A 25,576-nucleotide genomic window follows, 5' to 3' on the forward strand; every position below is an offset into this window, starting at 1 on the left:
AGGGACTAGAATTGGTAATTTAGAGCACAAAAAGGAGGCAGGGAATAGTGTTCAGGGAAAAAGAATGCAATCATAACCCATCAGGATTCTGTAGTTAATGTTGCCTTTTTTCCTTTTCTTTCTTTTTTTTTTTTTTGGTCTAATGCAATCTCTTTGAAGAACGTCTTTGAAGTGACCATCAAATACATTAGAGAAACAGAAATTAGCACTTTGTATTGGCATTATCGAAAGCAGGTGGGCGCTACGTTCAGGGACCAATTGGCTTTTCTTTAGGGGCAGCCGAGTTCTTGGAGTCCGAGAGTGCCCAGTTCTTGAGACTACATCTGTAGGGCAAAGGGAAGCTAAGAAGTAAGGCAGGGAGTCCAGGAAATGTGAGGGGAAAGGCTCAGTACCAAAGAGAATCTAAATCTCACCTTCACCATAGTCACCGTTTGCTCTCCATTTTTTTTGGATTACCAAGAATCCCTTTCCCTTCTTTGACACCTAATCCATCTCCCTGCAGCTACGGTGGTCTCTTTCTTCCTAATCCTGTCTTCATATCGCTGCCAGAGAGATTGCGTTAAAAAAAAGAACAAATTTATTTCTTGACTGCAGAACATTCATATGGTTCAAAATTCAAAAGGTCCCCAGGTGCCCCTCAAACTCTTGTCCCCCAGCCACTTGGTTCCCCTCCCTGGAACCAAGCTGACCTGGAGTCAGCTGCTGTTAACACTCCCTTGAAAGGACATCCTTCTGAAGAGTATTTGTTACATAGAGAAGCATCTGTCTTTTGAAAACAAATGTCGTGTGTCCCTCCACCGCTGAGCACCTTCCCTGCTTCCCATCCCTCTTGGGGTGCATACTCGAAGCCCTGAGTGAGGGGCCTGGGCCTGGGTGCAGCCCAGCTTCCTCCCTCTGCCTCTCTCATCCGTGCCCTCTGCCGCTCAGACCTCCTCCAGCTTCAGCTGCACTTGCCCCGTGCAGGGCCTGTGCAGACCCTGGAGGACAGAGCCTGAGGGGACTCCCAATAGGGTCCCTCCTCCTGGTGTCCACACCTTGGAAAACCCTCTCCCCTTGCATGGGGGCAGGACCAACAGAATGGGGCAAAGGTGATGAGGATCCGCTCTCGTGATTACACTGCATTATCTAGGACTTCATCTTAGCAGACCAGAGAGAGAGATGCTCCTTGCCGGCTGCCGTGTTGGAGAAGCCTGTGTGGGCTGCCTGGAGGACCCCACAGCCTCCAGCCTCCAGCCAGCAAGGAACGAGAGCCCGCAGTCAGAGAGCACGTGGAAGGAAATTCGTCAACAACCTGAGTGAGCATGAAAGCAATTCTTCCTCAGCTGAGCCTCCAGATGAGAGTGCAGCCCAGCTGACACCTTGATTGCTGCCCTGTGAGACCCCAGCAGAGAACCCAGCTCAGCAGTGCTCGGACTCCCGACCCATGGAAACCATGAGATAAATGTGTGGCTTTAAAGCCACTACGGTTGTGATCATTTGTTATGAAGCAATAGAAAACTAATACACACATGCTCTTTTCACTGAGATACCCCACCCCTCCTGTCCCCTAGCCCTTAGTCTCAGGTTTAAGTCACTTCTTCAGGGAGGCCCCCTGACCTCGCCCAGCCCCGGGGAGGATGGGTTTCCTGTTACACGAGTTCATAGCATCCTGCTGTCCTCTGTGAGTTCTGGGAGAGCAGGGGCCCCGTCTGTCCCATTCATTGCAGCATGCCCCAGCATCTCACATGGTACCTGGCACGGACTCCAAAGTCAGGAAATATTTATGAAGTGAATGAATGAATGAATGCCGTTCAGATAATTCCCCAGTCTGCACCACCATGGCCATGAAATCCTTTCCCAACTTGCTATTGGCCCAAGGAGGGGTAGGTGTTTAAAATCCATCACGACTGCTCGATGGAATCTGAACATCCTAATGACGGTTTCGACCATAGGAACAGATTTGTCCTGAGGCTTCTCTGGGGAGAATTTTTGGGGGTGTTGCCCTGGCTTTTTCTGAATTGTAGAGATCCACTTAGTGACTTTCCCCATCACATCTGAAGATTATTTTCCTTTATCAGTGTTTTCAATGTTCTCATTTGGCCTTGGTCTCCTATAGCTTGATCAAGTTCAACCACTGCACCCAGGGGTGGCCATGCACACCAGACCCGGGGTTCCAGTGTTTGGGAACCTGTCTTCCAACTGGATCTTGTTGCCCTATGTCAAGACTACCTGTGCCCTTCTCCTTCATTCCTTTAACTGACTGTAACAAGAATCAACCACCAGGACACTTGATTTTAAAATATTAAATAACAGCATTTCATAGAAGTCACTGTGCCTTGTGGATGAATTCCAATTTGTCTCATCAACCTTTTTTTTAAACATTGTCTTGAGAACTATTCCTACCTGAAACCTTTTATGAAAGGGGAAACTGAGGTCCAAATGGAGGAAGGGACTTAGCCTAGGTCAGGGGGCCAGCGGGCCAGGACAGGTGTGAACTGCCACCACCCCTGGCTGCCAGGCCCGGCTTCAGCCCGGGACCCCGTGATCCTGTGCCATCCCTTTGACAAAGGTATTTCTGCATCACCAGGACCAGGCCGATTGGAATGTCACAGGCAGGGACTATCAGGCTAAGAGAGACAGAAGAAATGTTTCCATGTATGGTCAGCCACCTCGCCCAGCTGTGGGGAGGAAGCAGCTGTGCCCAATTATGATGGCTTGTCAGGCGCTGGGAGTTTCATCACCCGTGAAAAGTCAGAGGCCTCCACGGATGGCTCGTGTCTGCCTCTGCTGGCCTGTGCCATCCCTCGCACATCTGGGCTGGTGGGCGGCAGCAGGACCTGGTGGGAGAGCTGGGCGGGCCTCGGTGTGGGCACCCGGGGATTGCAGGCAGGCCTCGAGGGCTCTGGGGTGCGCAGCGTGTCGTACAAGCACCGTGCCTGGCCCTGAGGCCCACTAGACAGGGTTACCCCGCTTTCCCATGCAAAGTGAGCCGAGTGAGAGCAAACCAGGATCACTAACGGGTGGGGGAAGCCTGCTGCCCCCATGGGCCTCCCTGTGTGTTAGGCAGGGGTCCTGTACCCTCCGGGGTTGGCTCCTGACCCGCCAGCGAGCCCACGGCATGCTTTTGGAATCATTGCTCCAGTGAGTTCTGGAACATCCCGTACCTGCATGGATGAGAGTTAGCAGTCTTTTTTTTTTTTTTAATATTTATTTTATTTATCTATTTGGCTGCGCCGGTCTTAGTTGCAGTGTGTGGGATCTTTAGTTGCAGCATGTGGGCTCTTAGTTGCGGCATGTGGGATCTTAGTTCCCTGATCAGGGATCGAACCCAGGCCCCCTGCATTGGGAGCGCGGAGTCTTAACCACTGCGCCCCCAGGGAAGTCCCAGCAGTCTTTTAATTGTAGTGCCTGGAGGGGAAAACAATGAAATTTCAAAACTAGCTGGAGCCTCCCCGGCGCTGGCTTCTGTCCATTGGCCTTGGCTTTTCTTTCCTTCTGTGAGCGTCCACTTGGGCTGGAGATCGCTGCTCTGGGGGTTAGGGCTGGTTCTTGCCTGGTGCAAGGCAAGAAGCCCCTGCAGGCTGAGCCGGGCCGTCGGCAGCGACCTTTAGTGTGACCTAGGCAGGGATGGGCACGCTCGGCGCCCCCGTGGGAGTCGGCACCCTCCTCGGTCGTGCTCTGTGTTGCAGCACCTCTCCTTTCTGTTTCCCAAGCCAGGGTGCTCGGAGTGCCGCCCCCCCGAGCGGATAACACGGCCTGATAACACAGATTCACCTGCTGCGCCCGTGTCCCCCGGGGCGGCCCGGCAGAGGCCTGCGAGGGACGCGGCCCCAGCCTGCTCTCCGGGTGCTGAGTTCTAACCCAGCCGCTGGTCAGGACGTCTTGCCAACACCTCCACAAAAAGCAAAGGGGTGAAAAACGGACCGTTTCCCCGGGGACCTGTGGTTGCTTAAATGGGATGCAAGCAGGCCCCTCCTTCAGCGAGTTCAGAAAATATCAACCGGCTCCGAGGCTCTACCAGCTCATGATTTCTATGGATTCCAGCAACAGGGAGGACAGGATGGAGGAGATACGGGACTGATGGTGCTGGTCCCCTGACCTCCGAGAATGGGTGCTCCGGCCTGCTGGGAACAGGACTTCTAAAACGACAAATATGTCTGGGAGGCTGTGGTCCAAGGCCATTTTTGCTGGCTATAAGCGGGGTCTACGGAACCAGAGGGAGCACACAGCTCTCCTGAAAATTGAAGGTGTATACGCTCGAGATGAAACTGAATTCTATCTAGGCAAGAGATGTGCTTACGTGTACAAAGCAAAGAACAACACAGTAACTCCTGGTGGAAAACCTAACAAAACCAGAGTAATCTGGGGAAAGATAACTCGTGCTCATGGAAACAGTGGCATGGTTCGTGCCAAATTCCGAAGCAACCTTCCTGCTAAGGCCATTGGACACAGAATCCGTGTGATGCTGTACCCGTCAAGGATTTAAACTTACTGAAAAATAAATAAATAAATGTGTAAAAAAAAAAAAAAAAAAAAAAGAAAATATCAACCCACCCCATGACTCGTCAGGCCTGAGACTGTGGTGAAGATCAGAAGAATAAAAATCGTGTGATATCATTTACATGTGGAATCTAATAAAAAGTGATACAGATGAACTTATTTACAAAGCAGAAACCGACTCACAGACTTCGAAATCAAACTTATGGTTACCGAAGGGGAAACGTGGGGTGGGGGAGGGATAAATTAGGAGATTGGGATTAACATATACACACTACTATATGTAAAATACATAATAATAAGGATCTAGTGTACAGCACAGGGAACTCCACTCAATGTTCTGTAATAACCTATATGGGAAAAGAGTCTGAAAAAGAATGGATATATGTATATGTATAACTGATTCACGTTGCTTACACCTGAAACTAACACAACATTGTAAGTCAACTATACTCCAATAAAAATTTAAAAAACAAAAGCAAAAACAAAACACCAAAGGCCAGCACTAAGCCCAGCACAGGTGCTGGGGAGCATTACGGGTCCATTGAGGTAAAGGTACCAATAGTCGTTAACCAGCCTTGACTAGCACATGGTGCAAGTCACTGCCACGCTCGGAGGCACTTTCTGGTGAGATCCGCACAGCTGTCCTGCGAGGCTTTCAACAATCAAGACTTAACAGGCACCTACTGTGTGACAGGGACCATTCTAGGTTGTGGGAGGGACAAAACAGAACGAAGGAAACAGTGCCCGCTTTCACGGGCCTGTGGCTAGTGGTGCAGGTAGGCGTTTAGCCCTGTGATTCTCCCACTTTACAGAAAAGGAGGCTGCAGTGCCGGAGCCCCGCTGCTGACCCAAAGGAAGGATACGTGTGTTGCCTGAAAAAAGAACTGCTTTTCGAGAAATCCAGCAAGTTCCAGTGTCTGGCACCACGTCATCTCCCTCCTTGAGCTGCAGAACGACATCACCAAAGGCAAAACTTTGACCACGTCCCCAGCTTGCTAAGTCAGGGAGAAGGTCTCCGAGGCACCCTGGAAGGGGGTCGCTCCCCCCCGCCTCCTGTGATCAGTGCAGGTTGGAGGTATTTCCTTTACAGAAAATGCAAAGTGAGACTTTGCGTTCACAGGTTAACTTCTTTTTTATCTCATTTCATATCGTGGAGATGCTCCATTACTTCATGATAAAGGAGGCGTCGCTGGAGCACACTTCTGACTGTGGAACTGAAAGTCTAACATTTACTTGGCAGGTTTCTAGACTCTTGTTTACTTTTTCCTGTCTGGTCACAGATTGACGCGTCCCCGCCCGTAACGGGAGTGAGTATTTTATAGTGGAAACGCTAACGGAACGCAGGAGCCCGATTCTGGTCTACAGAACCCCCCGCTGTTTGTTTTACTTCTCCTGGCGGCGTCCCTGGGCTGGCATGAATTACGCAGCTCTCATCCTCTGATGGTGGGAACACGGGATTTTCTTGCCGTTGTTCTGACACTCGCGGGTTTGTAGATGTCACTCGCATCCTCTGAAGAGTGCGGGTTTATTGATCAACAGCTCTGCTGAGGCCCGGGGCTGTGTGTTCCTCTAACACAAATGCAGTCAGGATGGCTGGGCATCTGGAGAGGAGGTCTGAACTCCACTCGGAAAACTGAACGGCATGCGTCACGGCGAGGCAGGGCTCTGCGGGCCGGGCTGGACGCCGTGAGTACCCCCTTGTGGGTCCCTCGTTTGTGGGTGTTTCTGGACCCTGCGGTGTGGTCTCGGGCTTGTTCATGGCGTGTGTGGCCCATCTATCTGCTGGCTAAGCAGCAGGCACCCCGGGTGCTCTGTGGGCCTCAGATGCCTGGGATGCCCTTAGGATCCTTCTCACTGCCGTCGGGGAGGGAAAAGAGATGGCTGGAATGCAGGACAGAGCCCGATGTTCGAGCCACTGTAAATGGGCTTCGGAGCAACAGAGAGCGCTGAAGAGGCCCAGTGATGTTGGAGACCGCATTGGACTCAGAACCACCGACCACGTCACCCTTGGCAGGTTGAGGTCGGATCCAGGGGCCGGATCAGAGACCTGCCTCCCGAGAGCTGGAAACGCCCACCAGGAGGACGGAACAGAGGGGCATCCTCAATCCCCCATTCCCAGGCTCTTGGTGTGGCTTAGTTTTGCAGCTAGCTGTCAACCGTGAAAACATGGCGTGTGCCAGAGACCGGAGACGGTTGCAGCTGCCGTTCTCCAGCACCTGCAATTGGCCAGACCTCGAGCTGCACGCTCATCACTGCACCTAACCTTGAACACCAGGAAGTGTGGGCCCGTCAGCATTAGCCCTACTTTGCAGATAAGGAGATTGTTAAACAGTTGGTATGTGGGGGTCTGGGGGTCCCCTTGTAGCTTAATACCGTCAGTCAGTGGGATTTGAAAGAACTGTGGAAACTAAAGTGGATGATTTTTAGCTATACTCTGTAACATATTAACTACCCCCAATTTTAATTATAAACCTACTACCTATAATATTAATTATAAATGAGAGTATTGGTTAGAATACCAGAGCAAGCGTATATATATATTTTGGCATGCCTTTTATTTGTTGAGACTGCGTGGAATTCACTAGTCTTTAGACTGATGAGTTCTCATTCTCTGAACACGTAATCGATCCTCTCACGTTACGCTTTCCACAGCTGGTCAGGTTGGGTTTTTCCTGGAGCAGCGCTGTGGTGTCTAGTCTCTGGCAGCAGGAGACGACAGGCCCGAGTTGAGATGAGCTTAGGAAGATGTGGAAAGCGGTCCAGGCCTCCGGGTGGGCTGAGAGTGAATGTCCCCAGGGAACTGAGCCCGCGGGAGAAGGCTGTTTTGACTGGGAGAGAGGGAATGAAAATGGGATGTGTTTCTGAAGGAAACGACCCAGACACGCCAGGGACAGCCAGAGAGAGGGAAAGTGACCAGTGGTGGCCAGCACCCACCGAGGGAGGGGATGGAAGGACAGCTGTTCCTGGGGAAGGTGAGGCCCAGAGTGTCCCCCAGACTACTGCCGACCTTTTGGGGCCTGAAACGGCAGCCTTGTAAAGTCAGCCACTTGGAGAGTCAGCCTCTTTCGGTCCTGCGGAAATGCAAATGCCCTTGCACCGCAGACTGTTCTTAGGAGAGAGAAAGGCACCGGTGTCTGTGAGGCTCCTGCTTTGGGTCAGGAGCTTTGTCATCACACTTGTTATCAATAATCTTATGCAGTCATTGCAGGGATTTTCTCTTAGGTGGGTCTGACTGCCCCCATTTTACAGACTAAGACTCAAGGCTTAGGTGATTGACGATCACAAGGCTCCAGGGTTAGAGCCCAGTTGTGGACCCAGCCACAACTCTGCTGATGGCCAGTGCTTTCCCTGCACCAGGGCCCGGATGGACAGGTGTGGCGGTCCCAGGATAAAGGGGGAGAGAGCATCAGCTTGAGGAGGAGGCGTGAATCAACAGGCTGGCTGCTTGGCTTTGAGCCGTGCCAGGCTCAGTAGATTTGGAATGGAGAGAGAGGAGTGCGGTCTGAGAAACCATCGGGTCAGTGAACTCGGGCCACTGCAGCCTCTGAGAGTGAGGCCAGGAGCTCTGGGCTGACGTGTGTACCCAACTCAGACCCAGCACTTGACCTTCAGTGTGTACTTCGGAATTCCCTGGGAGAAGAGTCATTACAGGTGTTGATCAGACCCAGGTAGCTTGTCAGCGGCCCCCAAGGTCTGCCCCCACTGCCTACGGGGGTTTCCCCCTTCTTTTCATGATTTCGGGAGCTGGCAGAATTTCACAGGAGAATCAGGCTGCATGATTGCAAGTAAATTATCATGTTTTAATGTGCAAAGACCCTTAGAGGCAGGGCAGTCCCTCGTCCTGGTTGATGCCTATTTTCCCTGCATAATTATGAATAGCTGTTCACTCTTAAAATGTCTTTGTTAGACCATAAATGTCTTTGCTAGAAGTTGCCTGGTCCAATCCTCTCGTTTTACAGATGAAGTTCAGTGCCTTGCACAAGTCAAATGGCCAATTAGGAAAGAGTCCTAAGTAACAGAGTTGGGTCAGCCAGACTTGGGGGGGGGTAGTTAGTTATATGAACCAGTGACTGATCACCCCCAGGTGCTATCTATTGGACAAGCCCCCAGACCCAGGGCTTCTGAACTTTTCAATATGAAAGAACAGTGTACCACACACAGTGGTGGATAAATACGCCAATGAATTGATGAATGGATGGGTGAATGAATGAATGAATGCACCCCAGGTCTTCCTGTGGAAATGCCCACCCCACTGTAAAAGCATGATTGTTGTTTCCCATGTGCTGGACCCAGGCTGGCAGCCCAGGTGGCTCCTGACAATGGTTTCAGAGGAGCAAACTCCCTGGGCAGGCTCCTGGTCAGGCACTGGAAAACGTATGAGCACGCTGGAGTGGGTGTGCGCTAGCCCACGACTCGCTAGACTCCCTCACTTTTATCGAAATGTGTTTTTCCCACATCCTCGTTGATTAGAAAGCTTTCCTCAGTTCACATCTGGGATGCCAGTTACTGCTCTTTCCAGGAGATTGCCTTTTTTTTTTTTTTTTTTTTTTTTAATCTTTTGGCCGTACCGTGCAGCCTGTGGGATCTTAGTTCCCCGTCCAGGGATCGAACCCGTGTCCCCTGCATCGGCAGTGCGAGGTCTTAACCACTGGACCACCAGGGAAGTCCTGAGATTGCCTTTTGAAATGAATTCTTTATATTCAGTTCTACAGTCTTTTTTGTGTTGAAGATTTTTTTTTTTTTTGATGTGGACCATTTTTAAAGTCTTTATTGAATTTGTTGCAATATTGCTTCTGCTTTATGTTTTGGTTTTTTGGCCCTGAGGCATGTGGGATCTTAGCTCCCTGACCAGGGATTGAACCTGCACCCCCTGCATTGGAAGGTGAAGTCTTAACCACCGGACCGCCGGGGAAGTCCCTTAAGTTCTACAGTCTTAAGTGGGGTTCCTTCCTGGCAGGAGGTAGAGGAAAAGAACAGAGTTCACCTTGCTCAAAAGTATAATAATGATAAAACCAGTTAACATGGACCGGGCCATTTCCCCATCGCCAGGCACTGTGCTCGTTTTGTTGTTGTTTATGTGTCTGTTTGTTTATGGTCCTCATTTAATCGTCCCAGCAGCTGTGGGGTAGATTGCTGTCAGTGTCCCCGTTTTGCAGAGAAGGAGAACGAGGCCCCAAGGGACTGAGTCCCTGGTTGAAAGTCCCACGGCTGGCAGTGGCACAGGCTGATTCCCAAGGCCCTGCTCTTCACCAGCGTGATAAACTGACACCCTAACAGACTAATCTTGTTTCTGAAGAGATGGGTCTACACCACAGACATGCTCTAAAGTGTTTGGAAGGAATGGACCCATTAACTGGACGTTGTTGGATTATCCATTTCTTGTGCTTTCAACCAGAGGCCACTGTGGCTGAACCTGGGAACTAGACGTGATGCCGTGAAGCACGTTATCTCTGCGGTGGGTCATCTCGGCATCGCCCAGCCTCGGAGCTGGGGTGGGACTGGTCCGCTGGGGACGGAACAGTGTGTTTTTCTGACTGTATCTTCCTCTGCAGAGCGGCCCCACAGACATTTTATATGAATTTGACTTTAAAACATTTTTTAGCTATTTGGGAACGAATAAAAAGCCTCTTAAACATTCACATTCGTGCTTTACCAAATTTTAACGCTCTGGAGATCAGTGGCTTCTAACCTGCAGACCTAGGAGTACAGATTTTCCCACATTCACATTTGTATAGAAAAACGTCAGGCCTGTGTCCACTGATTTGCTAGCAAGGGTGAAACTTGGCACTGTCGGTTGTTTAGAAACATCTCTCCTGCCCATCTCAGCCTGTCTGGGCACGTGCGTTTTTGGGCTGTGCACAGGACACGGCCAGGCAAAGCCTCGGCGGGCGGCAGAGCCGGTGTGCAGGCGAGTTACGGAGTATCTCATCCTGCTGCAGCGTGTGCTTGAACGTGGTCGGGAATGCCAGCAGGTGTTGCCTATTGTTTGAGATGAAACTTCAAAGTAAAACTTCCCGCGAGCCACCTTTCAGATGAGTTGCATGTGGAAGGCGTCCTAAGATGCCACGGCAGGCTAAGACTGTCATGTTTCTGTATAAACCAAAGGAACCAGTACCGGGGCAATTTGATGTCAACATTTTTTTGTATTCATCCAAATTGTTCTCATCGATTGTCTTGAAACACATCAGTTTCCCAAACTTGATTTTTTTTTTTTATAAATTTATTTATTTTTGATTTATTTATTTTTGGCTGTGTTGGGTCTTCGTTTCTGTGCGAAGGCTTTCTCTAGTTGCGGCAAGCGGGGGCCACTCTTCATCGCGGTGCGCGGGCCTCTCACTATCGCGGCCTCTCTTATTGCGGAGCACAGGCTCCAGACGCGCAGGCTCAGTAGTTGTGGCTCACGGGCCCAGTTGCTCCGCGGCATGTGGGATCTTCCCAGACCAGGGCTCGAACCCGTGTCCCCTGCATTGGCAGGCAGATTCTCAACCACTGCGCCACCAGGGAAGCCCCAAACTTGATCTTTTAATATGCATTTCTTTTCTGGCTGATAAAAATCTCCCGTTTTTTCCTCTTTTATATGTTGGGAAACCGTATAACGTTTCATCAGAAAAAAGCGAGGGAGGTGGCGGCCCACGATGCATCTTGTGATGTGTCTCCTGGTTCACACTCTGAGCTGAGTGAGTCTGATCGAATCCAAACCTTCAGCCTCAGTCTGCCTCCTTGGGACGGTGAGGAATCAGCATTCGGCTCCGGGGAACGCCTGGGATGGAGGCTCCAGAGGCTGCAGTTGGAGCCGGGAGCTGGATCAGGGCGTCCTAGGGAGAGCCCAGGGGAGCACCCCGCTCTGGCCTTTGGGGGAGGGGGGAGGAGACAAGGGGCACCGCATCAAACAGGCAGGGGGCCCGGAGGGCAAGGGTCCTGCAGTGTGAAGTCGCTAACCGCGCTTTAACAGCAGTCAGGAGGGCAGAAGAGGCCATTTTCACACAGAGCGGGCCGCCCACTCGGCCTCCGGCAGCGCTCTGCTGGGCCTCGCCGCGTTCCCTAGGCTGGCTGGCTGCTCTTCTTTCCCTCTTTTTCATCTGTGACATCTGCTTGCTGCTTGTCCCGCCTGTGATACCGTAGCCCTCGCAGCTGTGCAGACCTCCAGCTCTGTGCCGGTGCAGGGAGTGCCCTGAGCACACGGCCTTTTTGATGTGTGATAAAACAGAGCCGAGCCGCAGGGGTGCGGCGGGCGAAGGCATCAGAATATCAATTAACCTGCCCCGAACAAAGCTGCAGCTCCAGAGTGGAATAGACATTTCACTGAAGTGTCAGGAAGATGGATAATGTATTCTAATTAGGGACTGACTGCTATCTCCGCATGCAGCCGTTCCTGGAAGTCAGAACCACGACCCTCGCGATGCACCTCACCAGCGTCCCATCGCGGCAGTGCTTGGATGCTACTGACTGATTGGTGACTCCTTGCTTTGCCAGAATTTGCAGCCATTAGCTTGCTCTCAACCAGAAGTGCTGTTTCCCCTTGAAAGTGTGGTCCATTTTGCCACTGGGCAGTTGCGTATAACCTCTATAAAGTCAAGAGCTCTGGGAAGGAAGATCTTTTGCAGGCGCTAAGCCTGGGGCTCCCATCTTGAGGATGCTCCAGGACCCACACTCCCTGACGCAGAGGCCGTGGTCACTGTGCCCTTCCTTCCCAAGCGGACTGATGCGGGGATGCAGGGTCTCCACAGCTGCACCAGTGGGGTGTGGGTGCTGCCCTAAGAGGTCCTCCAGGGACCTCGTTTCTTTGCACCTGGGTGATGGCACCGTCTCCCTGGGTCTGAAGGAGTAACCCGGAGAGCAGGGGGCCTGGGATTTGCTTCGAGCGCCCCCCACCCACCTTCTCCTTCCTTAAATTTCACATCCAAACCAGAATGATGCACCAGTGAGACCAGCTAATTAGGGAGATGTTCCTCATTTTGCTGCACTTTTCCTGTGTAATTGGAAGGCCCGCTTTCTCCAGTCGGCGAGAGCTGTTCCCCTGAATAGTTCTAAAAGCTTTGGACCACATACTGATATCAGCTGCAAATTTATGGGCAAGATTATAATGATTGCTCAGTAATGCAATATTAAAAGCGGAGGTCTTTCTCAGTGCTGAGTGAAGGCGGGGTTCCAACCTTCTTTCAGCTTCAAAAAGGAATTCGAAACAGAATTACCAGCCCTTGTCCTAGAAGAAGCAGTCAGGGGGCTCCGACTCCCTCCCCTCCAAATAAGGAAAAAATAAAGGGGTCTGAATGTAGCCAGAGTTCAGAACATTTGGGTTCGGCTTCCAGAGCTGTAAGTGGGGGAGCTCTCAGACCCTGTGCTTCCTGGTTCCTGGAGGGGTACGCACGTCTGTAGGTGTTTGCTCTTTTTAAGAGCTGCAGCCAGTGCTTGGCTGCCTATAACAAGGACTTGAGGGAGCAAAAGGCTGTTAAAAAATTTTTTTTTGCACTTTTGCTTCATTAGTTCTAGAATCCAGGGGCTCCGTGGCTGCGCGTTCTCCTGCATAATTTAAGAAATTAATGAAAGCATGCCTGATTTTTCCAATACTTTTTACTCTGTAAATTTGTTTAGTTTTTTTTTTAACTGTCAGTTGAGGCTGTTGGAACCTAAATATTTTAATATTGAAGAAATGTGCTCCCCCCTTTTTTTTAAAAAAGAAAGACATTCCTTGCCCTCAACCATGCGGTGTTCTGTACGTCAGGTGTTATGAGTTATGGGTGACCTTGGGTCTGAGTTCACCCTATCAGTCCATCCTCTGACCTTACGGCAGGCAAGTTCTTATAATGACTGAGAGCCGGGGGGTCCCTTCTGGGAGCCCGCATCAGAAACCTGGGCTTCCACTTGGGGCTGTCTGACTCCGCCTCACCGCAGAATGGAGACCTGAGGGGACACGCAGTTTTTCGAGGCAGGAGCCCGCTGTGTCCCCCTTTGCCTGGCAAAGTAATAACGCTATCCTTTTCTACTGCAGCCAAAAAAAAAAAAAAAAAAAAAGAATGGAGACCTGAGACAATTTGCGGCTTTATTTCACTCTTCCAAAGCTCACTTTATCTACTTTATCTGACCATCAAGTTGAAGGCATTAGTGTATATGTGTATAACTCTGGGCTCATAGGATTTGAAAGGACATTAGAAATTGTGGAATGTGAATATTGCTGAGGTACATTAAAAAGAAAACAACGTAAGCAAATGGGAAGATCATGGTTTTTGGTTTTTTGTGGTTTTCTTTGGCCGCACAGCTTGCGGGATCTTAGTTCCGAGACCAGGGATCAAACCCGGGGCCCCGGCAGGGAGAGCACCGAGTCCTAACCACTCGACTGCCAGGAGATTCCCAGGAAGATAATGTTTTGACTTGATATTATAAAAATGTCCATTCTCCATAAATTAATCTATACATTTAATGTCATTCCCAACCTTGTAGAATTTATATTTTTGGAACTTGACAGAATAGTTTTCTGCCTACTTGGAGGGACAAATTTTTAAAAAAAGAAAAAGAAGGAGGAGCATCTCCTATTAGATAGAACAATAAATTACAAAACAGCGATAATTCAAATGGTGTGAGGATGGCACAAGAGTCTACAGGCAGAAGGATGCCAGAGCCAACATCATATCAGCATATAGCTGTGACTCAAAAAAAGTTGACATTCAGAGGGGAGAGGACAGGCTATTTCATAGATGACCGTGGGATAGTTGGAGATCCACAAAGAAACAGATTAGATCAAGGCTCACATCATTTTCAAAATAAAATGTGGCTCTTTTAAATATTTCAGTGTAAAGAGTAAACCATTAAGAGAACTCAGTTTAAATGCAAGCGAACACTTACCAGCTTTTGCAGTGGCAAGGGCCTTTTTATACATCCACACAACACCAGAATCCAAAGAGGAAAGCACTGATTGATTTGGCCAAAAACTTGTGTGTCAGAAACAACACCATACACAAAAGACAAACTGTGGAAAATGTTGGCAACATCGTTTTTCTCAGAGTCTGTGGTAGCAGTTGCCAAAACGTGTTAATATTCTTAATATGTAAAAAGCTCCTGTAAACAAATAAGAGGACAAAACCCCAAGGGCAGAGTGAATAGACGGCGTGAATGGACATTTTGGAAAAGAAAAAATTCAAATAGCCAATACACATATGGAAAAAATATTGAACCTCATTAGTGATCAAAGAGATGTAAATTAAAGCAGCTATGGTGTACTCTATTTTGCTGGACAGATCTTCCCCCAGGATAAAGCCTGACGTTGACAAAGATGCAGGGAATCAGGTGATCTGCCATTGGATTCAGAAACTGGTGGGCAATTTTGTAGCGTGATGTGGCAAAATGTATCAAAAGTTGTAAAAGAAGGTATCAACTTTTACAACTTTATCATGAGGATATTCCGTGTACCTCAAGCTGTACATATAGCACTTTTTAAATGATAGTTTCTGTTTGTTTTTCGGCTGCACGCTGCGCAGCGTGTAGGATCTTAGTTCCCCCGCCAGGGGTCGATCCCGTGCCCCCTGCAGTGGAAGCACGGAGTCTTAACCCCTGGACCACCAGGGAAGTCCCTAAATAATAGTTTTTTTTTAATAATGGAATGAAACTAAATGAGCTGCAGTATGTGATTCATTAGCATTTGGCAGGTCAATTCGTGCAATGCCTGGCAGCTACGAAAACTCCCAGGAGAGGAGCATTCCGTGACATGGGAAAATATGCATGAAATGTTCTCACTATATGAAAAGAACAGACTACAAAATAGTATGTGCAGTGTGATTTTCTCCACCACCACCCCCCCACCCCTGCCGCCGGCCAGGAGAAAAGATATCTGTATGTGAAGCCTGGAGGGATACACCTAAGTGTTAACAGTGGCTAGTTTGGGTCGGTGGTGTCACCAGTGACTAGCGTTATTATTTCAGCTCTTTAGCGTTCCCACAGAGTGTACAACAATCACATATGACTCTCGCAATTGGACTTAAAGGGTTAATGAAAATAAATCTTCTAAACCAGCTCCCCAGCTGATCCAAGAAGACGCCTGAGGGATTTCAGCCCTATAACGAGTTCACTTAGGAACAGCAACTTGAACTCGGGCCTCTTAATGCTCTGTTCTGGACTTGTTCTTAAGAAAAGTGGGCTTTTGTTTTGCCCTTGGTGGTTCCTTTTCTCTCATATCTGAGAAACTCCCTTTAGGAAATAATCCGAAATGCGGAAAGAGCTGTAGCACAGAGATGTTCTTACGGCATTATTGGTAACGGTGCGAACGCTCAGCAAGTGAAGCGTTTGGTCGTGGGGCACGGCTCAGCGAGTGAGGCACCTCACTCGGTGGAATGTTATATGGCCAGCGAGGAGGTGGGCCGACAGGGAAAATACGGTGGTGGTTATAACGCGGGATGCAAAAAATCAGGACAGAAAATATGTATGGTATGACTATCATTATAAACGTAAGATTCAGAAGGGGATGTGATATTATGAGAGGAGTTGTTAAGTGAGGTGAGGCGGCTATCAGAAACGTTTATTTTCTCTTACCTTAAAAGTTCCAGTCTTCCTACTAGAGAATGGACTTGAGGATATGGGGAGGGGGAAGGGTAAGCTGGGACGAATTGAGAGAGTGGCATGGACATACATACACTACCAAACGTAAAATAGATAGCTAGTGGGAAGCAGCTGCATAGCACAGGGAGATCAGCTCGGTGGTTTGTGACCACCTAGAGGGGTGGGATAGGGAGGGTGGGAGGGAGGGAGACGCAAGAGGGAAGAGATATGGGAACATATGTATATGTATAACTGATTCACTTTGTTATAAAGCAGAAACTAACACACCACTGTAAAGCAATTATACTCCAATAAAGATGTTGAAAAAAAAAAAAAGATCCCTTAATCGGATCCCCATAGTTATGGACATTCAACTACCATAGTTATGGACATTCAACTACCACAGTTATGGACATTCAACTACATGTAACTTGTAACTCTGCAAAACTTCCTTTTTTTTTCCACTTTGCCATCCTTTCCAAAATGTTATCGTGAAACATCTAGTTCTAATTATTGTTTAGTAGAGAAATGCAATAATTTTTGTAGAATTCCTATAGTTCAAAACACAAGTGACTCTCTAATAAAAACAAATTGAATTAAAAAAAAAAAAGTTCCAGTCTTTCTATAAAGGTATGATGTTCCTTTTATAGTAATTCCAAACAAATCTGAAAAAGTAAACATAAGTGAGCACCTTTCCACATTCTCTGCCTAGGGCTGGATTCTGGATGGCATCCCTGAAACTCGGGAGCAGGCTCTGATGATCCAGACCCTCGGGGTCTCCCCCAGACATGTCAGTGAGTAGCCCCACCCGCGCCTGGAGAGCCCTCCCCGCAGACCTGCAGCCCCCGCGAGTGAGCGCTCCACTCTGTGTCAACGGCTCCCCGGTGCCCAGGCACCATCCAGGAAGGGGGTTTGATGGGCCTGTGACCCAGCAGGAAAAAGGAGGACAGCACAGTCGAATTTTCCACGGAGCTAAATGCATTCGGGGCTTGTTCTGAGAAACGTGGGGTTTTGCTCTGACCCTGGTGATTCCTTGTTTCAGGAATCTCACATCTGAGAAACTCTCTTTAGGAAATAATCCCCAAATGTGGCAAAAGCGTCCTGCACAAAGATGTCACGGAGTTATTGAGGACGCTGAAGCCTGTCCTCGGGTGAAGTGTTCAAGCGTGGGCTTCCTCTGTCCCGAGATTACGTGTTTGTGTTCTGACCTCTTTTTTAAGGCATTGCTGGGGATGGGAGATGGCGGTGCTTCTAATGTCTTTACACAGCAGCAGATCTGCTGCCCACCGTGCCTGGTTTTGCTTCTTTCCTTCTCTGCCCAGTCGTGCTGAGCGCTCCAGACACAGTCCTGATTGAGAGAAATTTGGGGAAGAGAATCGACCCTCAGACAGGAGGTACGGCTGTCTCCACCTCCACCCAACCACCCCGTGGGGTCTCACAGGGGATCCTAATAACAACCCCGCCCACCCCTCACTGAGCACTTACTCTCAGCCTTGGGCAGCAGACAGACCCGGGTTTGTGGCCCCTGCCCCTTTCTAGCTGTGTGACATGGGACAAGTTGCCCAGTGTCTCTGAGACTCAGTTTTCTCACCTGGACTTGAGGCTGAAAACGCCGAGCCCTGCCTTGTGATCTGATCACCGTGAGGATGAAATGAGAGCCTGAGGGTGGGAGCCTGGCACAGAATAAGCGCTCGGAAAGTCACGGCCGCCCTTCCCCTCGTGCTGAGCGTCACCACCACTTTGTGGTTGTCAATAGCAACGGGGGAGCAGCCCCGGAGCCAAAGCCGAGTGCGGTGCCTCCGGGGTGGGCGGACGAGCACCCCTGGGACCCGCAGGCTCCGCCCCCAGCTTGGGCGGGCAACTCTAAACGTGTCCCTCTCTCTTGCAGAGATCTATCACACCACCTTCGACTGGCCCCCCGAGTCCGAAATCCAGAACCGACTGATAGTGCCGGCAGGCATCTCGGAAGGGGAGACGGCGCGGAGGCTGCTGGAGTATCACAGGGACATCGTCAGGATCCTCCCCTCGTACCCCAAAATCCTGAAAGTCATCACCGCCGACCAGCCGTGCGTGGACGTCTTCTGCCAGGGTAAACCCGGGTGGACCCTCGACCCTTCTCATCCTGGTATCACCTCTTCTGGCAGTGATGCCAGTGTCCAGTGTCCAGTGTCCAGGGTGTGCCTGGGAGCCCGGGAGTCAAGTCACGGAAGGCCCAAGGTCCCTGCCCAGAAACGAGTCTGGGGTCCCTGGGAGCGTCGTCCTCTGAGACCCTGGGCTAATATTCTACAGCCCGCGTGGTCAGCGGACTTGACAGTGACGGGGTGGGGTGAGGAGAGGTGAGGGCCGGGGTGGGAGGGACATGCAGCAAGAAGTCTTGCCCTGAGGATGAACGAGGAGGAAGAGAAAATTTATAAATATTCAAACAAACAAACGTACAAACCAAACCCACCAGCGCCACAAAACCCAAAAAACCACAGCACAACTCAGGTGTCCTGAGCCCATTGAGGGCAGGGCTAGGCAGTCGCATGCCGGACACGGCCCTGCCGCTGGGAACAATAACAGATGTTCACAGCAGCTTCCCAGAACTGGGCTGAAAGAGGCCTGTTTGGGGGTCAGGGGTGTGACCATTGAGTCCCAAGACTTTGGAGCCAGGTGACCTCAGCCCCACCACACATCAGCTGTGCAGTCCGTGGCAACTCTCTTAACCCCTCTGAGCCTCAGTTTTGTCATCCCCAAAATGGGAACAAAAATCCTTCCTTCCTCACGGACTTAGGTGAGGGCTCCATGAGATCCTGCAACGCAGGTGTCTGCAACCCTGAGCCCAGTGGCTGGTGCAGAGAATGCCTCAGTAACCATCGGACGTTGCTATCATCAGGATTCAACACCTGGTCTCGAAAGACAAGGAAAGTTAGAAGAGTTCTCCCCCAAAGCAGCTGCATTTATCATTTTTAATTTTTTTTAATTTATTTTTTTCTTTTATTTATCTCATTTTATTTTTATTTTTATTTTTGGCCACGCTGTGTGGCTTCTGGGGTCTTAGTTCCCCGACCAGGGATCGAACCCGGGCCCTTGGCAGTGAAAGCGCGGGGTCCTAACCACTGGACCGCCAGGGAGCGCCCTCATTTTTTAAAAGTTTTGCTGAGCTTCAGTTGTCTCCACACGCAGTTATCCCCTTCTGTGAGATGCCGGTGCCTGACACAATAAAAATACCTCCGCAGGGAATTTAAGACACTTGACGGTTTACGATGCCCTTTTTTGGTATATTCTCTCAAATCTCTTCAAGAGAAGTTTAGTTTTGGTGGGGAGGTGGTTCTGAGCTCCCCGGACCGGCCCTCCCACCGGCCCCCACCTGCTGGTGGCCTTGTTGTCTGAGCGGCTTTGCTTTACCGAGAGCCGGAGCTCTCGGGGGGGTCGGTGTACGAGGGGCCATGTCTGGAGAGTGATGCTACTTTGAAAAATGCCAGGCTTATGGATGCCTTATAAATGTCGAGTGATTTCGCATCTCGGAAGAGTCTTTAGTAGTAAACACTGCACTCCGAAGATAAACAACCACAACATTTATCTTATGCCATGATTCTGAATTTACACATTAATTACTTCCAAACTACTTAATTAAATTTAAAAGTTCATATGATCGTTCATTAAGAATTCATGCCTGAAATTGTAAATAAAAATGTGAGTGTCTGAATATTAATTATTATTAATTAATAATGCAGAGAGATAAATTGAAAATTGGAATGCAAAATTCTCTCTGTGTTGTTTTTTTAATATCTCTGCATTGCATCCAGCAACCACATATTTTTAGAAAGAATAATTAGATGTTGAGACCGTCTGGGGGATCATTACTTCTAATTAACTTGGTTATTTACTGTAAATTAAGCATCATTTGTAAGCAGGCTGCTTTGCCTGTAGTATTTGTGCTCTTCAGATGGGCTGGATCCTGGAAGGTCTGAGGATAAAGACAGCCTTGCTGTCTTTATCTTTATCTCTTCCGTGGGGTTCATCTCGCTGATGGAAAGTGTTACCCACGGCAGTGGGCTTGGGAGAGTTGCCCCAGCCCTGCCAACTCTCCGTAAAATCGGGACAAGAAAAGCACATCCCTCATGGGACCGTGCACGGATCAGATAAGATAAGGCTGGTAGAGTTTAGCTTAGCAGCAAATGCATCCCTGCCGTGATGATGCTGGTTATCATCTTGACCTTGAAGACAGGTAACTTACCTGTGCCTTTAGTTCTAAAACAGAGGGGAATCATAGTATCTCCAATGACCCTTCCAATCAAAAAATCCTACAAAGATTTGAGAGTTCAAAATTTGCCCAGTGAACATATCCCAGTGGTTCTCAGTTTTGCCCTCTCCCCACACCGGGACATGTGGCAATGTCTGGAGACATTTGTGGCTGACACAGCTAGGGAGCGTGACAGCACCTGGTGGGTAGAGGCCGGGGAGGTGCCCCGACGTCAAGCACAAGGTTGGAAGACCCTGCACACCTGTCGCGGGTTTCAGGGTGGTGCCTGGGGACACCTTCCTGTCTTCGGATGGATTCCATCCCGGGCGAGGGGCCAACATGCTGACTTCAGGCACCCCGGCACCTGCGCAGGATGGTCCAGGGTCCCGAGCAGGAGGCGGGGCCGGGGAGGGAGACCCCCTTTGGATGCAAGGGGGACTGAGGAGGAGGTACCCCCGGCCTCGGCCTCAGCGGGCGGGCCGCTCCCCTCGCCCAGGTGCCGAGTGGCTGCCCTTCAACAGCCTCCTCAGCCCGCTTGTGCCCCCTCCTCTACCCTCCACTCTCGAGGGAGGTGACCTGGTTTGATGTTCAGTAGCTTTGGGCATCCAGTGCCCCCCACGGTGCATGCGCCTCAGCCCTGTCTCCCTACTTCTTTGTTCCTCAGATGCCAGGGGCACCCCGGGCCAGGGCTACATCTGCCCACTCCCGGGACCCATTTGATCACTGCCTCTTTGGAGACTTGCAATAAAGTTGGTGTCACTGGAGCGCGGCTGCAAATTATCCTCCACCAATTCCGAAGGCCTTTAGAAGTCCCCGAGTACGAGGCCCCCGCGTGGCCTGTCGTGTTTATCAAAGCCTGTGTCTGACTCTAGGAGGTTGGCCTGGTCCCGGGGCTTCAGCGTGAGGCTCAGCCCGGATTCAATTTGGAAACACCCTAACCCAGTATTCAGTGTGTGTTCTGTGTCCCGGGACCAGCCCCCAACCACACAGCCAGCCCTCCTTGGACCAGGAGGGCAGCGCGGCCCCTGTGCTGTGTCAGAGGGATCCAGGGCAGTGCTCTGCTCGGAGGGTGGCTTCTGTGCCTCTACTTGTCCCCTCCCGCCTTGGTGCCCAGGCCTGAAGTGTAATTCCTTCCCCGCAGCTTCACCCTGTGGTTACCCGGCAGATTCACAGAGGGTTTCCACGGAGCTGTAAAAGAGAGAAATAATTACTGCCATTAAAAGAGCCCAGGCAGAGGTGTCGTAAGCTGGTTCCCTTTCTTTAGGACCCTGGTTTATTATCCTCACGTCCTCTCGTTCCAGCTCTGACCTATGTCCAAACCGTGCATCGATCTAACGCCCCGTTCACCCCGAGGGTGCTGCTTTGTGGGCCCATGGGCAGCGGGAAAAGTCTGCAGGCCGCCCTCCTGGCCCAGAAATATGGCCTCGTCAACGGTGAGTGCCCCGGCGGCCGCCCGGCTTCTAGAGCCTCCTCTGCTTCCTGCCCTCCCAGACCTTCCCGTGTTACGGGAGCGGCGAGGAGATGGGCATCACTTCTCTTTCTTGCTCTCTGCTGCGAACAATTTTCATTTAATCCATCTTTGCAGGGATAAGGTTTGTGCCTCCCAAAGAATATGGCCATAAAAACATTAACCAATAAAAACACGCCCGCAGCCCAAAGAGCTGGAACGTTTTCTGGTCATCATTTTTTATGTCCTTTGGCGCAGTGGTTTTTCTGTGCTCTGCCCCAGAGGCACCTCCATCCTGCCCCTGCAGTCTCCCCAGAAGCCAGAGTTCTTGCATAATGTGGACCTGCTGTTTAATTATTTTCTCCGGTCTTGTTTGGTTCCCCCAACCCAGGTCAGTGTGTTTACAGGCAAACAGTTTCTGAACCGGAGGAAGACTTCCAGCTCAGCACAGTTTCAATAAATATTTTACCGGGAAGAGAGAAAATATTGAAATCAGTCCTCCAGGTCTTTCCTGGGGTGGTCCCGGATGGTCTTGGATGCCAGCCTGGTTTCAGGAGGATAAAGGGCTGGAAGGGAGGCTGTAGCAGACACACAGCACTGGAGAGAGTTAAAGGCACTGACCCCCTCCCACTTCAGTGCTCCAGAAGCCTCAATAACCTCTACTTTATTTAAGCAGGAGACATGAGACCTGCACCCCCAAATATAGAAATATGCATGTATATGCCCGCAAATGATACATATACACCATACAGATATACATGTATACTGACACGCACAAATATATACATACCACCCCAGAAAGATCAAGTTTTGAATAAGAATGCTTTTCAATTAGGTCTCCTCCAGCTTAAAATTCCAAAGCCACTGAGATTCCCAGCCAGGAATCAATGACAAAAATCATACCCATAGATTGAAGGTGGAGAACTGAGCAATTATTCTGACTAGTATGGAAAAAAACACTAATAGTTGTATTCGTATTTTAGTAAAAATACTAAATAGTAGTATTCTGATTTAATTAGTATGGAAAAATCACCTGGATACTTTATGATAAAAAATGCTTTTGCTTGTATCAACAGTTTTTTTTTTTAATGGAACTATTCAAATAATTCCTTCTCCTTCCGAGTTTACCTCTTAAGAGTGTTATAAGAATAAAATTCCATCTGTGGTTAGGGATGACTTTGTAAAGAATGAGCCACAGTCTACTTGTGGCCCCGCCCACGTTTATTTAAGTGCCTGCACTTCTTGTTACGTGCAGGCATATGAAGAGTTACAGTGAGAAGAGCCTTAGCGGCAGAGGGAGGGTCTGAAAAACACAACAGTGATACCTTAATATAGTGCACAGCTTAATTCAAATAATTGTCGCTGTGCCGAAGTTTGTTTATGCAGACGCTCCCATTCAAGAAAAGTATTTTTAAATTTAAATTGTTTTCAGCACACCAGTCATAAAGAAATGAAATTACCCGCCTAGATTTTTCCAAAAATGAAAATAGAAAAGCTCACCATGGTTTTTGCTTTTGTAGCAGAAGAGCCATTTTGGGCCTCTTTTCAATAACTGAGCATTTGGAGACTAGCTCAGAAAGTTGACGTTTCTCAAAGGTGTTCTTGAGAAATACGAGACATGGTGAGATTTCCGTAAACCTGTTTAGGGGACCTGTGGTCTGCAGCGGCAAGCATTGAACTGTCCGTTGGGGTCTCTCTGCAGAGGCCTGTCTGCACCCAAAGCTCCAGGAGCTGCCCGCCTAGTCCCCCTACAGCCCGGCCCCCCTGGCCATCCCCTGCCTTGGGTCTTATCTCCACATTTATGAACCTCTCGGTCGTGGGAAAAAGTCTCCAAACAAATAACCAGCACTCACTCCAACAAGGTTTATTGAAAGGCTCCTGTCTATAATTGGCGAGTATATAAACAGGCACAACCTTTTGAAAGATAAAGGCCACTACTGGTTACCAGGCTAACTGTGCAAATCCTTTGGTCCAGTGATTTCACGCCCAGGACTTTATTCTGCTGAAACACTCCCCACAGTACTCAACAAGAGATGTGAAGGATGCATAATGAAAAATAAAGGCAACCCCAAACTCTGTTCGCAAGGGGGTTAGTTAAAGTAAGCTCTGGGCAGCTATTAAAAAGAAACCTGTAAAGTGACTCGATGTCCGTGAGGTATTGTTACATCGGGGCGGGGTGGAAAGCAAGTCACTCGACAGTGTTCAGGGAGGGAATGGTCTCTTTTTTTTTTTTAATTTATTTTTGGCTGTGTTGGGTCTTCGTTGCTGCACGCGGGCTTTCTCTAGTTGCGGCAAGCGGGGCTACTCTTCATTGCAGTGAGCGGGCTTCTCCTTGAGGTGGCTTCTCTTGTTGCGGGACGGGCTTCAGTAGTTGTGGCTCGCGGGCTCAGTAGCTGTGGCTCGCGGACTCTAGAGCGCAGGCTCAGTAGTTGTGGCGCATGGGCTTAGTTGCTGCGCAGCCCGTGGGATCTTCCCGGACCAGGGATCGAACCCGTGTCCCCTGCATTGGCAGGCAGATTCTAATCCACTGCGCCACCAGGGAAGCCCGAATGGTCTCATTTTTGTTCAAAAAAGTGTGTTAGTCTATGTTCAAGAAAACATCTGAGGGCTTCCCTGGTGGCGCAGTCGTTAAGAATCCGCCTGCCAATGCAGGGGACACGGGTTCGAGCCACGGTCCGGGAAGATCCCACATGCCGCGGAGCAACTCAGCCCGTGCGCCACAACTACTGAGCCTGCACTCTAGAGCCTGGGAGCCACGACTCCTGAAGCCCGCGTGCCTAGAGCCCGTGCTCCACAGCAAGAGAAGCCACAGCAATGAGAAGCCCGCGCACCGCAACGGAGAGTAGCCCCCACTCACCACAGCTAGAGAAAGCCCGCGTGCAGCAACGAAGACCCAACGCAGCCAAAAATAAAATAAATAAATAAATAAATTTATTAAAAAAAAAAAGAAAAGAAAACATCTGAAGGAACATCCATATACCAAACTGGTTATCTTTGTAGAATCACGTATTACACAATTCGGACTTTTTTTCTTTTTCCCTGCACCGAGCATGAATTTTCTAACCAGAAACAACCATGAAGCATTTTATTAAAATACTATTAGTTTTACTCACTGAGTGCTTGCTATATGCAGCGCATGTTATTTGGTACACAGATAGGGAACATGCAGAAAGGATAAGAGAGGCCCTTCAGGATGGAGGTGGGCCCTGCTGGGGGAAGGAACGAGGTGAGGCGGGGCTCCTCCCAACGCAGTCCCAGGTCATGTGTGTCTAAAGCCTTAGTACTTGGAACCTCTAGGAAGAGAAGACTCTTATAGCAGTACTGTCTTCCTAGGATCTTGCAGAATGAGGTGGCTATAGACAGGAGTTGTAAACTGTTCTTTCCTAACATAAACATTAATGTTACACTTCTCCAAACACTTCTTTAGCCGCATCTCACAAAATTTTAATGTGTTGTGTTTTATCATTCAGTTCAAAATATTTTCTAATCTCCTTTGCGGTTTCTTTTCTGACCCATGGATTATTTAGAAGTGTATTGCTTACTTCCCAAATATTTGGGAATTTTCCACATTTTTTTTTCTTTGTTTCTTTAATTCTATGTTGGTCAAAGAACATACCCTATATGATTTCAATCCTTTGAAATGTATTGATACTTTTTATGGACCAGCCTATGCTCTCTATTGGTGAATTCCATGTGCACTTGAAAAGAATATGTATTCTGGTTTTGTTGAATATTGTGCTCTAAGAATGTCAATGAGGATAAGATGTTTGATAGTGTTCATTTCTTCTACGTCCTTAATGATTTCTCTCTACTTGTTATTTCCGTAACTGAGAGAGGTGCGTTAAAATCTCCAACTCTTAACTGTGGATTTCTCTATTTCTCTGCCAGTCTTTGCTTCG

The 25,576-nt window shown here is 49.3% G+C and overlaps 2 protein-coding genes across 3 annotated transcripts in view; both read left to right on the forward strand.

The window, feature by feature from the left end:
• The window catches only part of AK8 (adenylate kinase 8), a 138,076-nt gene that overhangs the window by 31,148 nt on the left and 81,352 nt on the right, over positions 1-25,576 (forward strand). For both annotated transcript variants that reach the window (XM_061200898.1, XM_061200897.1), the window contains exons 6-9: positions 16,718-16,799; positions 17,328-17,399; positions 17,894-18,094; positions 21,532-21,663. In XM_061200898.1, coding sequence (XP_061056881.1) covers positions 16,718-16,799; positions 17,328-17,399; positions 17,894-18,094; positions 21,532-21,663 — 487 coding nt within the window. The remainder of the gene's footprint in view (positions 1-16,717; positions 16,800-17,327; positions 17,400-17,893; positions 18,095-21,531; positions 21,664-25,576) is intronic.
• On the forward strand, positions 4,005-4,504 carry LOC133098173 (large ribosomal subunit protein eL33). The gene has a single exon (XM_061200896.1). The coding sequence runs from the start codon at positions 4,133-4,135 to the stop codon at positions 4,463-4,465; it is 333 nt and encodes a 110-aa protein (XP_061056879.1). The 5' UTR covers positions 4,005-4,132; the 3' UTR covers positions 4,466-4,504.

Source organism: Eubalaena glacialis, chromosome 9 (assembly GCF_028564815.1).
Source record: "Eubalaena glacialis isolate mEubGla1 chromosome 9, mEubGla1.1.hap2.+ XY, whole genome shotgun sequence".
NCBI lineage: Eukaryota > Metazoa > Chordata > Mammalia > Artiodactyla > Balaenidae > Eubalaena > Eubalaena glacialis.

Coding starts and splice junctions, on each gene's coding strand:
- LOC133098173 (XM_061200896.1), top strand. CDS start 4,133: ATGTCTGGGAGGCTGTGGTCCAAGGCCATTTTTGCTGGCTATAAGCGG.